The sequence below is a fragment of the Typopeltis vanoorti genome, chromosome 22 (genome assembly GCF_054136105.1).
Source record: "Typopeltis vanoorti isolate ZY-2024b chromosome 22, IOZ_Tvanoo_1.0, whole genome shotgun sequence".
Classification (NCBI taxonomy): domain Eukaryota; kingdom Metazoa; phylum Arthropoda; class Arachnida; order Uropygi; family Thelyphonidae; genus Typopeltis; species Typopeltis vanoorti.
The window spans coordinates 8,029,967-8,047,347 of record NC_143570.1 but is presented as its reverse complement, the minus strand read 5'-3'; the positions used below and the strand labels follow the sequence as shown (position 1 = coordinate 8,047,347).

Genomic DNA, 17,381 nt, shown 5'->3' with positions numbered 1-17,381 from the left:
CCCTTCTTCTGTGTTTGTGGCTTTAATGAAGGTGGTATCTGAAGATTTCAATGTGGATGCAACGGACGTCCAGTGCTCCTTGGCCCTTAGGACGACTGGGGGTACCCTTTCTTTAATTACATTATCTGGTTCTATCTCCACTGTTTTGGGTGTATCTGCAGTAGAGGAGATTTTCCTTTTCTTTTTGACTGTTTGAAATTCTGTGTTGGTTTCCAAAAACTGCGGAGTATTATCCTGTGATGCAGCATTCTCTGTATTCGTGGAGTGACTTGATTCTGGTTCAGTCAACATACTTCCTTCATTAGAATCATCCATCCTATCTTCTGTGACTGCTGTAGGGGGGAATGTATCTAACAGCTTTATTTTCCCTGGCCAGTTGTCGCTCAAAAGTTTTCCTAATCTTAGGAATTCTTTGTAAACTTCTTCAGATATGCCTTCATTGAGAGGTTTGGTCATGATTGATAGAAGGCAACAAACCTATTAGAATAAAGTTTGAGAAGTGGGACCTAGAGCCCAATGTAAATATCCCGTAGATCAAATCGATCTACCAGCAAAGGTAGTAAATGTTTCACAGAATGAAGAACACTTACCTCTATATATAAATATCCCGTAGATCAAATCGATCTACCAGCATCAGTAGCAAATATTTTACAAAATAAATTTTTCTTCAGAAAATCATAACGACTATTTAAATCACTGATCACATATATAAACACTTGGCAACCGCCATTAAGCACCGATCCATCAAAAAAACGTATCCCTTTGACGTTAAGCCAATATAATAATATATACTATATATTATTATATTGGCTTAACATACAATAAACACTGTAACTATAAAATAAACAATCTAAAAACTCACATAAGCGTCTTTTTTGCTTGAACTATTATAATTACGTAATAGTAAAATAGAGGGGGTCGATAAAAAGTCAAGAAACTCTTAAGGGGGTCGACGTTCAAAGAAGTTTGGCGACCTCGGCTTTAAAGGCTCTACAAATGTCACTCCATTATCACGAGCATTTTATTTATAGACAGTTTCCTATCTACAAAATATAATCTCCTGATTTTAATTGAATCTTTTTGTGTTGCCATATATTCGCTTTTATATTTTGTCATCTGTTACGCCCAGACATTGGCGTCGAATTTTAAGCCTACTCTGGTACTAGAACTTTTTGTAGCCTTTTTTTCAGTAGGTTCCGTTCTCGTGGTAGTCGACTCTTAGCTCAAGAACATATGGTTTTATTATTGGAAAGTGTTTATAATCCCCCATCTGAAAAAAAAAAAAAAAATCGACTCTGTAGCTCACGATTACGGACAATAATATGAGTGTTACGATTCAGGACTAACCATAAGATGGCGACAGTTGTTTGGCTCACTCTTTCCAGTGATGCTATGAAATTATTGATACCCTTCGAAATATTTAGGGTTAAAAGAGCTCAGCTTACTCCCGTTAGGAATAAGAGACGTTAGCGGATTTAATACAAACATTCATAATCTTCATCACTGTCCAGCTTCAAACGTTTTGAAATGCATATCGAGAGGTTTTTTTTTTTGTTGTTATTTGTTTATTTTTCTTAGAGATTAATCGGATTTGAGAGACAGGGAGATAATCCTGCGCTTATCGTTAATTCGGGCTGCTTATACGGGTACAGGTATGATGGTGAATAGCGAACAAACTATTTCATTCTGAACTAAAAAATATATTGCATTTGCTGTTTACCATTTTTCGCTTTTATTTACTGATAGAAATTCCACCTTAAAGACATATTTCGTAAGCTCTAAGTACTTAAGCAAACGGATTTAATGTAGTACGAATGAATCTCCCTATATCCACACCTGTTGTCAGTTAAGTTTTTAATGCTTCGTAGGCTGATTCCATACAGAGCACGATCCTCAAAGTTGCTAACAATGCTTTAGAGGCATTTGAGTTTATGAATGCTGTATTGACTATAGGCAGTGATTTATTGCAAATAATTTGTTACTACAGTAAAGGCAGTCTAGCTGGTGCCTCCTCACGCACACCTTTAACCGCATTTTTCCCTATTCAGTCACCGACTGGCCAGTCGTCTCATGATTTGATTTCTTCCTTTAGATGAAAAGCTATAAAGTCGCTTAGCGGAACGCGTGGCTGATGAAGATTCAGACGTGCAGCACGATTACACTGAGGGTTCCCGCTAAGCTATAGAACTGGCCCAAATTAAGATAGTTACATTACTGAATAAAGAAGCTCGTTGTATGCAGGAAGAACACATTAAATTTATTCACTACTCTTCGCACCCTTACGTCTGTTGAAGGTATCTAGAAATGATTCTCAACAGACGCATTCGTTTCTTTGTTGTTTATGGTTTGCTTAATAGCCTTTTTGACCATTTGCTTTACGGAAAAGAAGTGATAAAAATTCCTCCTATCTTTTGTGCTAACGTCAATCTCCCAGGGCGCTTAGTAGAAACCTAAAGTATATCTGAACCTGCATGGAACGCACAATTCATGACATACCATCCACAAGGGCTTCGAAAGTTTAGACACAGGACTGGTATACAGTATTATATTTTCTTCCCCAGAGCAAATTCTGAAACTTCTACGATCGATCGAGTGATGCCTATGAAGATTTAAAATGTTTTGCAATCTTTCAAAACAGGTTTGAAGATTTTTTGATACGTTTTGTATGTTTTACATCACATGTTTCAGTTTACAAATGTGATTGTTGCCAATGCAATCTTGCAATAATAATAATAATAATAATAATAATACAAATAATAAATAAATAAATCCGTAATAAATTTTTACTACTATTGTGAAATATACTAGATTCCATAAATTAAGGAACAAGGAGAAAAATCACCATAACTCAAAAAACTGCATGATGAATTCTCATGCAATTTTGTAAAAAGCAGTATAATATCTGATGTGAAAGAACACCCACAAAAATTGTAAATAAATAGTTTAATTCAGTAACAAATTGTTACACGAAGAGAATAGTAAAAAACAAGATGTCAAAATGAGATCAAAGTGCTACAATAAGGAATGTGGTCACCCCTCACAGCCCTCAGAATGATGTTTCATACCATTTATGATGATCTGTCCAGGAGTTCATTTAGTAATAACAAAATGAACTACTGCAAAGCTCTCCCAAATCCCTCAAGGTTTTGTTGAAGATGATTGAGAGCAGCAACAAATCTACCTAAAACATCTCAGACACGCTCAATAGGAGACCTGGCTAGCCAGCCCATGCGTACAATAGTCTCTTCTTGGAGATATTGGTTCACAAGCTTTGCTCGATGAGGATGAACATTAGTGTCTTGGATGATAAATGCATCCCATATTGCACCCACATATGGACAAATCTAGAAGTCCAGGGCCTCATGTCTATAAGTTGCAGCATTCATGGTTCCAGTAGAAAGCACATACAGGTCAGTGCATCCACCTATTGAGATGCTCCTCCAAACCATCACACCACATCCACCATAAGTGTCCCTTTCATAGATATTAGAGGGATGATAATGTGTCCCTGGCTCTCTTGAGATCAGATACAAAGTGATACCACTGCTGGCATCACTTTGTAGAGCAAATCAGGGCTCATCTGTAAACAGTACTGACTTCCATTGGTCTCAGGTTCAGTTGACTTGAAACCTGGCCCATTCCAGATGTTCAATCCTGTAGGGGATAACCTGCATGCTTCTAATCGGTTGCCTAGCATACAGGCCACCTTCATGAAACCTTCTGTGAACAGTGGAAGCATATATCAATGTTCCTATAGCCAGTGTGAGGTCAGATCGTAGATTCAGGGTAGCACTCCTATTTCAATTCTAGAATATTGAAGAATTTAGAATTTGACTTTATGAATTCTCTAAAAGCCAAGAAAACAAGTCTAGTAATGCATTGCCAAGGATGCTTTAATGTATCCTCTAGTATTATTATGATAAATTATAGGAATTTTATAAATGATAAATTATAGGAATTTTATAAATGATAAATTATAGGAATTTTATAAATGTTAAATTTAGAAATTTAACAAAAAATGAAAATACCAAAAATAAATAAAAAAGAAAAAGAAACACTATAGTTTTTTTGAAAAATAAATGAAATCATAAAGGAATCCAAAGTACAGTTGGTTCTCTAGTCTGTTATAGTTGATTACAGCATAGAATATGATCACTAATAACAAGAACATAGCCAGTTGTAAATATCAACTCTCGCCTTAAACTAATTTAAATAGCTAATTACAATAGATAGCTTATAATGTGTTTCTTTTTTTTTTTGATGGGGGAGTAAGAAAAACAGAAAAGAAACAGTAAAGTCCCATCAAAAGCATTGAAAATATCAACTGCATTGTGAATAGAAAACTTATAGAACAAGTAAAACATTTCAGCTACTTAGGCACAATTTTTAGTGAAGATGGTAAATTAAATATGAAATAGACAACAGAATCAACAAAGTTGGTATGGTAGGAAGTCAACTGAATAAATTTATATGGAATAAGAGAGAAATTAGCCAAAACACTTCTTCTTTCACTACGCGTTATTCCTGCTTCCTATGCAGGGTCCGCATGTTACTTAGATGTGACTTCTTGTTAGTACCACTCCCAACCGTCCTATCGCCTAGCCTGCCACTGGGGGGGGGGATATATTTTGACTGTAGCAGCGTATGTTCACAGGGCCGGTTTGCCTGCTTGCGGAATGAAAAACGCCAGATAAACTGGCAGAAAAACCCTACTGCCCGTGCCCAAGATCGGCTAACTCGGCTATGGCTGAGGAAGATCCTCAAATTCCTCACGTCTTCGATGGAAATCGAACCTGGGACACTCCTTTCCCAGTCATATGGTTACGAAGCGCAAAGTCACTAGGCTAACTGTGCGGATAAAATTAGTGAAAACACTAAGTTAACTGTATACAAGACAGTGTTTAAACCAATTTTAACTTATGGATCTGAGAGCTAGGTTAGCAGTAAAACACTTGACCAAAGACTAGAGACTGCAGATATGAGAGTCCTGAGAAAGATTAGGGGCATGAATAGATGGCATCAATAGCAATATCATATTAAAAACAAGGATATTAGGAAAGAACTTCACATTGTCAGCATCCAGGAATGTGTTAGCAGAGCTAATCTCAGGTGGTATGGTCACTTAAACAGAATGGGAGAGGAGAGATTAGCTAAGCAAGTGTTCTTTGACAGGATGGAAGGAAAGAGACCCAGATGAAGACCAAGATATAGGTGGATTGATACAGTAAAAAGTGCCTTAGAAGACAGAAATATAAGATCTGATAATGTCGGAGTCTTGACAGGTAACAGATTGATTTGGAGGAAGACTGTGGATAGGAAGTTAGTAACAATGTAAGTTTTTCATGTAGTACTATCATATCCTGTACACCCCTTGAGGGCACATGTCTGGAATTTGATGAAGATGATGATGAAGTCCCATCAAAATTATTAGCTAATTATGATACTTATAATGTGTTTTGAAGGATAAAAAAACAGTTGTATTAAAATAGGAATGTACTTATGATACATAGCTAAAAATATGTTTTGAGGAAAAAAAAAGAAAAGAAACAGTAAAATTGCTTTGAAAAAATAAATCAAACAATAAAGGAATCCAAAGCACAGGATAGATATAGATGGAATCAACTTCCAGGTAAGTGTTGCAATTAATACAGCATATGAGGTGTACTCCACCTTAAACTAATTTACTATTTATTTACACACCTCACCATATTCTTGGGTAACACATTCCTCTCATTCACAACTTGACAAGCAATGAAATCTATTTGTAATGCCCTTGTTTACACCCTTCCCGTCGATTCTCATCATGACGGGAGGAATCTTTATCTGGACGATTTCAATCGAAGGTGAGTTAGCCGATCTCATACGGAGGTAGCAGGGTTTTTTCTCCTGGAAACTCTGGTTTTTCATCCCACATACAGACAAATCGGCCGTTCAGAACACATGCAATTTACAGACAAAAAATACTAGTTGTTGTGGTGATGGAGGTGGGCGGTAGATGGCGTTGATGGAGATGATTCGTAGTAAAGGTTCGGTGTAGTGGTTGAGACAGTTGTAGGTGTCCTCCCGCGATGAGTCTTCGGACTCGTTGGAGGTATCAGAAATAATAATAATATTAAAAAAAATCCTTTGATATTAAAAAAAAAATCATCTTCGGTAATCTGGCAGTAATTATGTCTTAATCATACTATTCTGCTTCCTCTGCAGATCATAAGTGAAAAAGCAATGAAAAAGATGGAATAAATATAGAATTAGAGTATACACATGAATATTAACTTTTAAACTCAAACTATATATAGAAAATGAACTTTGTGAAGAACAAAATGGTTTCTAATAAGGATAATTATGCATTGACTTAGCTTTTATGCTAAAAATTCTAATGGAAAACAATGTGAATTCATCATAGAAACACACATAGTATTTGTAGATTACTGGAAGACCCTTTCACAGTCACAAGGAACAATTTATGGATCACACCCAAGAAGTTTAGCACTCCAAATTAGCTGCTATGGCAGTAATTAACATGTATCAGAAATGGTCAACCTGCTGTAAAAACCAGTGAAGAAATGGAAACCAATAAACAGATGACACGATCAATGATTCCCGATACCACTCTTATTTACTATTTGTATAGATGAAAGAGTAAAGAAATGGAAGAAAAATATAAGATCTGTATTTAAGTTGGATTGAAGAACTGCACTTAATATCCTTTATTTGCAGATGTCCAAATAATCATAGCAAGAAATGAAGATCAAGTACAAAGATCAATATTTTCCTAAAACACAATTGCTAAAAATTTTAAATGGAAATATCAACAGATCTGACCCAGGGAAGGTATAGAAAAGTTACATTCAAGAAGTTGTGTAAGTGGGATTTGTTAGATGCAGAAACAAGCTATTATGTTTGTTTACGAATGTCCAAAATATCTAAAATAAGGGTAATGAGATTGTTGCATTGATTGAGTTCATACACTCGGAAATTATGCATAAGTGACTAGGTTGGGGTAAGATGAGATTCATTCAGAAATTGAGATAATGTGACATAGAGGAACATAAGACATGATAATTAATAAATAAAATAAAATGGATTCAACTTATGTATATATTTTTATTAGTATAAAATTTTAGTATCAAGGGCATCTTCAGTATGACTCAAATTAAACAACAAGAACAGAAACTGGTATATTCAACAATGATGTGCGAACTGCATGTACATTAGGTAGAGCGTCATGATCTATATATATTAAGGTTCTAGTAAAATAACTAGAACCTTAAAATAAGGTTCTAGTGAAATGATTAATTTAAGTTAATTCTGGAATTTGAAGAACTATTTCTCATAAGAGGGATAATTTAAATCCATCATCATCATCATCATCATCATCAAATTCCTGCCATGTACCCTCAAGGGGTGTACAGGATATGACAGTACTACATGAAAAAATTACATCATTACTAACTTCCTATCTACAATTTTCCTCCAAATCAGTCTGGTACTTGTCAAGACTCCAACATTATCAGATCTTATATTTCTATCGTCTAAGGCACTTTGTACCGTATCAATCCACCTATATCTTGGTCTTCCTCTGGGTCGTTTTCCTGCCAACCTGGCAGAGAACACTTGTTTTGCTAATCTTTCCTCTCCCATTCTATTTAAGTGACCATACCATCTGAGATTAGCTCTGCTAACGCATTCCTGGATGCTGACAATGTCAAGTTCTTTCCTAATATCCTCATTTTTAATATGATATTGCCATTGATGCCATCTGTTCACGCCTCTAATCTTTCTCAGGACTCTCATATCTGCGGTCTCTAGTCTTTGGTCAAGTGTTTTACTTCTGACCCAGCTCTCAGATCCATAAGTTAAAATTGGTTTGAACACAGTCTTGTATACAGCTAATTTAGTGTTCCGACTAATTTCTTTCTTATTCCATATGAATTTATTCAATTGACTTCCCACGATACCAGCTTTGCTGATTCTGTTGTCTATTTCTATATTTAGTTTACCATCTTCAGTAAAAATTGTGCCTAAGTAGCTGAAATGTTTTACTTGTTCCACAGGTTCTCCATTCACAACACAGTTGACATTTTCAATGATTCTGCCTATTTTCATTGTCTTTGTCTTTTTATTGCTGACCTTCATACCATATCTATTACAACAGCTATTCAATTTAGTCAGAGAATCTTGCAGACTTGTAGCGGATTTATTTAGAAGTATAACATCATCCGCATAAAGCAAAGAGCTGACATTAACATCTCCAATTTTGATATCAGGTTTAATACCACATTCCTTCATAATGTGATCCATATAGATAATGAATAACAGGGGGGATAATGTACATCCTTGTCTCACACCAGATTTAACATTAAACCATCTTCCTGTACTTCCTTCAATTCTAACTGCTGACTCACAACTCAAATAAAGACTAAGTATTGCTTGATATAATGCCCCATTGACACCATATAACTGCAGCGTATTGAATAGCTTCTCTCTTGGCACCTTGTCATATGCCTTTTCCAAATCGACAAAACTTAAATACAGATCTTTGTTATATTCCCATGCTTTCTCGACTATTTGTCGTAAAGTGAAGATCTGATCCTGACAGCCTCTATTTGGCCTGAATCCAGCTTGTTCTTCACCAAGCTTTTCTTCCACAATTCTTCTCAACCGTTTCTCAAGTATACTTGCATAGATCTTGCCAGGAACACTCAGTAGGGAAATACCTCTGTAATTCTCACATTCAGTTTTATTTCCCTTTTTATATATGGGTACTATGAGAGCTCTACTCCAATCATTGGGAATTCGTCCCTCTGTCCAGGCTTTCTGAACTATGCAGTGCAGCCACTGTAAGACTCTTATACCACCATACTTCAGCATTTCTGGTCGAATATCATCTACTCCTGCTGCCTTTCCACATTTCAAGCCTTTGATGGCTTTTTCTACTTCAAGTATGGATATGTATTCCTGACTGCATGCCTGGTCAGTGTTTTTTATCACTGTGCTGTCATCACTGCTTGTTTCATTTAGCAGTTTTTCAAAGTAATTACTCCATACTTCAAGGATATCTTTTTCTCCTGTTTTCATTTCACCTTTATCATCTCTAATTCCTTTTACAGCACTCTTTCCTCCATTCCTAAGCTTCTTCAACAACCTCCAGAATATTTTGCCACCTTCTTGATATTTATTTTCTATATTCTTGCCAAAGTCCTCCCATGACTTTTGTTTAGCTAGTTTTACACACTGTTTAGCTTTCTTACATTTGTCTCTGTATTCTGTAAGAGTAACAGCTGCCTTATTTGCCAGGAACTTTTGATATGCTTTCTTCTTTTCCTTCACTGCCTCTTTAACTTCCTGTGTCCACCAGGGAGTTCTGATTTTTTTATCCTTGCACACAACCTCACCACATGCCTCTCTGGCAGAATCAATCAATGTTTCCTTCAGAGTTTGCCACTGAATCTCCAAGGTTTGATTCCTGTTCTCAAACTCTTTCATTTTCTTTTCAATAATGTTTCTGTATTTTAGTCTACAGTTCACATCTGAGAGCTGCTCAACTTTTATTCGCTTTAAAACTTTCTTACATGTTATTCTTTTCAATATGAAATTCAATTTTATCCTGCTCAAGACTAAATAGTGATCACTTCCAATTTCAAATCCTCTGTACACTCTGGTGTCCTGCACCAGGGAGAAAACATCACTATCAACAATAACATAGTCAATGAGACTTTTCTTATTCCTAGCCTCTTCTCTCCATGTGAATTTGTGCAGATTTTTATGTTGGAACATGGTGTTAGTAATAACCAGTCCATGTCCTGAGCAGAAATCCAACAGATATTTGCCATTATTATTAGCTTTGCTCTTTTCTCCAAATTTTCCCAAAATATTTTTGTATGTCTCACAATCATTTCCTACTCTACTATTTAGATCCCCAACAAGGACCAACTTTTCCTTTTTCATTGTGTCAGTTGCTTTTTCTAAAGCATCAAAAAATTCCTCCACTTCTACCTTAGTAGAACCTTCTGTGGGACCATAGGCACAAATAAGTCTCATTGTCCAGTTCCCCATTCTCATATTTGCCCACATTACTCTACTTGAGACTGACTGCCATTCAAGAAGATTAGCCTCGTATTTTGTGTTGAATACTATGGCTACTCCTTCTTTTCCTTGATTGTCATTGCCTGAATATAACATTTTGTATTTATTGCTCAGAAAGATCTCACCAGTTTTGGTCTTTTTTGTTTCAGTCACCCCTATTATGTCGATCTGGTACTTATCTAATTCCTCAGCTAGCTCCATTTCTTTGCCATTCAGGCTTCTTACATTGATAGTACCGATCTTTAACTCTGGTGATGTTGAGTTGGGGTTTGTTTTCAGATTTGTTCCAGTAGCTGACTTTTCGCTGTTCGCCCTGGTTCCCTGGCGAAAACAACGGGGGCCTTGTTTAACTGGGCGGCGCCCCAGCCGGCATGAAATTTTGTCATGTTGTACCATCATTTTTTATTTTGGTTTAACCAATAAGAATACAATTTGGTCGGCTAAATCCCAAATTGCCAGCCCATCCTCGTTCGTTCAGTATCAAAGTAGATACCCAACAGGGTGCACCATGAGAAGGTGAGGATTGGACATTAGGTCAGAAGCCCTGGTCGGTTCTCCGCATTCCTTTAAAGGCTATGTGGAGGTCTCCTCTCAGTTATATAGCTTTGACCCTTATCATTTCTATTTAGATTCGGTTGATGTAGCAAGGTCTCACCACTCTATTTGTATAAATGTTCAGAAATTATTACTTTTATGGAGAACTTTAATTTTCTTCCAAAGAATTCCGTGTCCAGCAGGGATAGTGTGTTCTGCAAGTCCCAAATGCTCTGCTTCATGGAACTTAATATAGTCTAAATGTTCATCAAGACACACGACTGTAGATCTACTTGTTTAGCCAAAATACAATAATCCACACTCGCAAGGAATACACTCCAGGGTGGGATAAAGGCAGAAGTTTATATTTAGCTGAGTCTAGAAAAGTAGATATTTGTTTAAGTAGTTTGGCTATACCTTATGAGATGCTTTTAACATAGGGAATGGTGATATGACAGACCACCTCTGTATCATTCTTTTGATAAGAGGCAGATCACAAGAAACTCTAAAATTATTGATTTTCTTGTCGACATATGATTTGGTAAAGCCAATAGTAAGGAAGGTGGACTTGATGTGATTTATTTCTAGGGAGAGCAACAATTCAGTGGAGCAAAGAGAGTGTGCTCGATGTATTCAAGTCTTAATGGTGCCAGATTTTTGACAATTATAATGGTGTGAAAGAGGATGAATGTAAAGTCCAGTATATACTAATAATACATCAGGAGATACTAATAAAAATATATATACATAAGAAATAGAGATGACTATGGTGTTTGTTTGTTTGCAAAGAAAGAGCAGAAAGGAAGAGAGTGCTGTAAGTGATAGCAGAAGGATTATGCCCATCCTAGGTGGTGATGATGCAAGGAAGAAATAGTGACAGTGGTTTTGATGTGGTGTGCACTAGAAGTGTACAGGATAAAATATTTAAGTGGATGTTGCTACAGACCTGGTAATGTGGAGAGCAAAGAGATCATCCCTTTCTTATTTGCTAGGCTAATTTGTCTTGTAAATAAAAAAAGATCATTATGGATGATTTTAATTATGGTAATATACACTGGATGAATTTTAAGTTTTTGACAGACAGCTACTTTAGGCAGTACATAACAAAAGTGAAATGAGGATCAGAGGTCTTGGATTCGATCATTGTTATTGTAAATGGGTGTTCAATTTCCCTCCATTTAGTGAGTGATCATATGAGTGGTGGCCAGCTATATGAGGACTTCTGTGAGAAAGGGATATGTGTGGAAATACAAATCTGGTGATTACAAAAAGATCAGGAAACAGCTTGCAGTTATATCATGGAATAAAGAATTGGATGAAAAGGAGATCAGTGTTGCTTGGCTCTACTCAGGCAATGTGTGAATGTATTCAAAGGGTCAGTAGTTAAATAAGGTAGGCATGAATGAAGAGATTGGGCATGTATTCTGAAAGAAGAAGGCATTATGGAGACAGCATAGGATGAGTGGTAATAATCAGTTACATGAGGAGTAAGAGCAGGAGAAAAAGGTGACTTGCTTGATAAGGGTAGCAAAAGTGCATTATGAATAGCAGTTAGTTAACTAGGCAAAAAAAAAAAAAAAAAAAAAAAAAAAAAAAATTCTGATAAGTTTTGTCATGTGGCCATTAGAAGAAAGAATGATATGAAAGTATATTGGTTGGTGAAAATAATAGATTGATAACTATTGCAGGGAATATAGGTGAGATATTAAGTGAGCAATTCATAAAGGTACTTCATCTTCATGCATGTCCCATCATGCAGAACTTGAGTGCAGTGGGTAGGAAGTAGATGGTGATTGAGCAGGAAGTATATGGGGAATTGAACAAACTTGATATTACTAAGGCTGTAGGGTTTTGATGACATTTCATTTTTTGAGGGAATTTTCCAGGAATTTAACAGCTTTGGTGTACTTGTTTCACATAAGTCTTACACTAAAGTAGAAAAGGAAAAAAATTTCCACTTCTTAAGGAGGATGATAAGACTAAGGCCAATTATGGGCCACTGTGAAACTTGAGTTGTGGTTAAAGTGCTAGAGAGGTTAGTGAGGCCAACAGCCAGAACTGAATTGATATCAGCAGCATTCTCCTTGATGGACAGCATGGGTTTTTTGCAAAAAAGAAGACTGTGTTTTATCAATCTAAAAATGGATTGCAACATGACAAGCTAGTAATTAAATTGGAATAGCAGTGTGCCCAAGGGTCTGTTTAGGGGCATTTGCTGTTTAACGTGTATGTTAATAATATTGAAGGTTTGAATAGTAATATGCAGTTGTTTGCAGATGGTTTAAAGTTTGGAAAAACTATGAGGAGTAGAGTAGATGATGATGTTGTAGCTTTGAAAAGACTTGAATAGACTGGGTAAATGGTCAAGAGAGCAGTGCAGTGTTTTAAAATTGGGGAAACAAAACTCATATGCAGCATGTATAGTTCATAGGGATATCATAGAACAGTTAGAGGCAAAAACTTTAAATTTTGGGGTTACATTGCTAATACTGTGAGGACAGCACAGCAGATTATGGTAGTGATGTGTAGGACTGTCATCTAGACACAAGGAGATGGTGACTCTATTGTATCAGGCCACGTGTGGATTATTGTGCAAAGATTTGGTTATTTGGCTTTCAAAAGGATGAAGAAATATTAGAGAGGGCCAGAGATAATTGACTAAGGTGGTTTTGGTCTCTGGTATGTTGAATATAAAGAAACATTTAGGAAATGCAATATGCAGAGTCTAGTGGGTAGAAGGAGGAGGAGGAGGGAGAAAGGATATGATTGAGACATATAAGTTGGTAAGAGGCTATTACCAGATAAATGCAGATGAGGTTTTTCATAGCATGGGAGCAGAGACAGGGAGAGAACAAGAGGCTATCCCTGGAAGCTGTAGGGATATGACAAGAGGATATGATAGAGTTTTTTGCACAGAGAATATGTGTATGACAGTAGGAAGTTTCACAATGAATTTTTTTGTCCCATGGAAGTTTGATCATAATAATAACAATAATTTGCATCCATAGCGGTAGGCTGAAAAAAGAAAAAATCTTGAGATTCATTTTGAGTTGCAACTAGAGGAATTTTTCTAAAAATTTCTTCAACTGGTTTCTGCGTTATTTGATTTCTGGCACAAGCAAGTAGAATTTTTTTATTCCTGCAATTCAAGAAAATCTGCCCTAGAACTCACTATATTTGTTAAGGACAATGAGATGGTTTCACTTGTCTAGAATACTCTCTTCTTTGAATTCTCATTAAAATCATTGATAGTCTCGGATGAGATATCTGTGATTGGCCCCCCCCCCCTTCTCATGTTCCAAAAGTTACAGTTAAACAATTCTGTCTACACCTTTTGGAGAGTAAAATGCATTAGTGGATTCATTATTTATTTATTTTATATATATATATATATATATATATAGAATGATGAGCATGGCTTTTGTAGAACTATCTCCATTAAAATCATGATTTAAATAAAATTTTAGAATAGATTAATTCCTTCAGATACCTTGGATGTGCTATACTATATCCAAAAGAAACTGGGATGATTTCAAACCAATCAAGTTCAAAAGCAAAGAAGAATAAATATGTATAAAGTTCTGGCAATACCCTCTCCACTGTATAGAAGTGAAATATGGACCATATGAACTGTAGCAGGGTTTTTTCTCCTGGAAACTTCGGGTTTTTCATCCCGCATACAGACAAATTGGCCATTCAGAACACAGACAAAAAATACTGGTGGTGGTGGGCGGTAGATGGCATTGATGGAGATGATTGGTAGTAGAGGTTCGGTGTAGTGGTGGAGACAGTTGTATAGTTGGTGTCCTCCCGCGATGAGTCTTCGGACTCCTTGGAGGTGTCATGCATAATAATAATAAAAGAAGAGAACAAAGTGGGCAAATGAAATTCATACATAGAACAACTGGCTATATACTGTGGGCAAAAAACAGAAACTAAGAAATATGAATAGAATTGGAGACGGTCCAGAGATGAGTGACTAAGACAATATCAGGAGTTTGGAATGCTGGTAATGGAGAGAGGGATTGAAGAAATGTGGATTGCAGAGTTTGGTGGATAGGAGGAAGAGAGGTGATATGATAGAGATGTTTATGTTAGTGAGAGGATTTTATCAGATTAATCCAGAGGGGATTATAAAATGAGTAGAAAGTGAGAGGGAAAGAACCAGAGGTCATTCCTGGAAGTTATGCAAAAGTGTGGTGAAGAAGGGTGTGAGGAGTAGATTTTTTACATGGAGAATTGTCAGTGAATGGAATGAATTACCAGAATGTGTTGTTAATGCAAGGAGTGTTAAGGATTTTAAGATTTTATATGATAAACATGTTGTCAGTTGAATGAATCTCCCACGATGAGTCTGCCGACTCCATGGATGGTGTAATAATAATAATAGAACTTAAAATAGACTCAATATTGGTTAAAATGACCAGATAGAAAAAGAAATTGATCAACTTTATTGAAAGACAGCTTAAGGCCAGGGCCATCTTAACAAGTTTGAGCACCCTGGTCTAAAAAAATTTGGCACCTTAACACATTGGATTGAGCAATAATTAAATAATACATATAATTAATTTTCTTTTATTTTATTTAGAAAATCAATCAAGCAATCATTATGATTAAAAATGTTATTGAAAATATTATTAATGATTTGCTTAGTTAGCTGTATAAAAAATCCTAATAATATTTGTGTTTAATTTTGATGACATTTCAAATTAAATAGAGATTTTTTGCCTCAAAAATTGAAAAAAAAAACATTTCAACATACTTGATTCTTAAGCGCCCTTGGATCAATGGTGCCCGTGGGCTATAGCCCATTTAGCACATTTTGAGCATTTCTTTTTAGTATAAGGAGGACCTGCTTAAGGCCACACTAGAAGACACCATGATACTACCCAGTTGGAGGACAAAGAGGTCTAGGACAACCATGGCAAGGACGAGATGAACCAGAACAGGCAAATCGGCCTAAAATCTCTGAAAGATGTATAAACAAAGATGTGAGTGAAGAATGAGGAGCAATTTTTTTTTTTTTTTTTGCTTGGAGAATAGCAGATGATTGGAGTGTATTGCAGGGACAGTGCAGTAAAGCACATTTTGAGCATTTATTTTTAGTATTTTTTAATAAAACATAATGAGGATAAAAAGGATTTTTTATTAGTTGTTTAATTTAAGAACTTGTACCAACTAGTTTCATTTACAAACAACTGGTGGCTTCTTCAAGGTTTATAAAAACAGATAAAAATACATGACTACAGAGTTCTTCAAACACTAAAAAAATTGTTATAATAGAAATGAAAAATTCATACTAACAAGAAAATGCAGAGTCGTATGGCATGTGTTAGCTGTCACCTGGAAAAAATTAGAGTTAATTGTTGGGAAAATTAAAATCAGCTATGCCAAAACATATAATGAGATATTTCCTGATGTCATTTAATAAGTCCTTAGTTTCTATTAAGAGATCCATGTGAATGGTTAACTGCCAGACCCTTTGAGGAGTCTAGTTTAAAAGTTTTCTTCTAACTACGGCTCTGCAGCCTGCTATATGGTGAGCCAGACCAGATCAGATGTGTTAATATTGTGGTCTATATGCAAGATAACAAAAAACAAAAACAAAAAAAAACTTCTGCTTGTGTGTATGCATATCTGGCATTTCTTTTTTTTTTCATATGCAGATTATCTGGAAATGGCACCAGCCCTAGTCTTTCTGAGTTATCATTCCTGGCTACCCAGCGACGACCACTGCCCAATAGCCAGGTGGAGTCTCCTCTTCATGGCCATTATCGTCTCAGTCCTTATATGGAGCAACTGTATAGCACTTTCCCCACATCCTCCCCTGTTTCTATCCATGGGTTAAGTCCTGTGGATACTAGAGGTATGTAAAATATCAGTTACTATTGGTGTTTTTAATGGTTTTAAAAATTAATTTTACATGTTTCTTAGTGCTGCATTATTTGCTGATAATAAAACTGCTATTCTTTTTAATTTTGTGAAGGATTTAAAGATAGCATTAAGATTAAATTATATTTGTGAGGCTGTTTTGTTATTATTATTATGATTCAGTCAGTCTTTCTGGAGTCAAAAGACTCGTCGTGGAAGACCCTTCCTTGAAAACACAAAGTCTATCAATACCACTCCTTGAACTCATTGACCGTTCATGCTCTCATCACTCTATCAGGCAATGCATTCTCTGGTTCAACCCTCCATGCAAAGAAACCACTCCTCATCTTCTTGCTCACAGCTTCCTTTCATAGCTTCCAGGGATGGCCCCTTGTCCTCATTCCTTCCCCCTGGAACAGGGGGAAGGAGCAGAAAGTCTCAATCATATCACCCCTCCATCTTCTATCTATCAAGCTTTGCAGTCTGCATTCCATCAGCCTGTTCTCATAACTAACATTGTACAATCCTGAAACCATCTTTGTTATTTGCCTCTGTACCCTTTCCACAGTTAATTTCTCCCCTTCAAATCCTGGGGACCAAATTTAAGAACAACAGTCCAAGTGTGGTCTGATCAGGGCTTTATACAATGGAATGACAACTCTGTTATTTCTGCAGGTCAGCATCGTTCTCAATATTGCAACAGTCCTCTGGGTTACCTTCACCACTTTTGCAATATGTTCCCTGAATTTCAGGTTTCTAACAATCATCACTCCAAGATCTCTAGCCTCCCCTACTTCCTCCAGTACAGTTCCTCCAACAGAATAGTATGCAATCTCCCATTGATGTAACCCAAACTTCAAAATTTTACATTTTGCTGCATTATACTGACA

At 36.2% G+C, this 17,381-nt stretch overlaps 1 protein-coding gene across 3 annotated transcripts in view; it reads left to right on the top strand.

The window, feature by feature from the left end:
* Window positions 1–17,381, top strand: part of LOC150094140 (uncharacterized) — a 285,741-nt gene that overhangs the window by 131,267 nt on the left and 137,093 nt on the right. For all 3 annotated transcript variants that reach the window (XM_090411829.1, XM_090411832.1, XM_090411830.1), the window contains one exon: window positions 16,287–16,486. In XM_090411829.1, coding sequence (XP_090267955.1) covers window positions 16,287–16,486 — 200 coding nt within the window. The remainder of the gene's footprint in view (window positions 1–16,286; window positions 16,487–17,381) is intronic.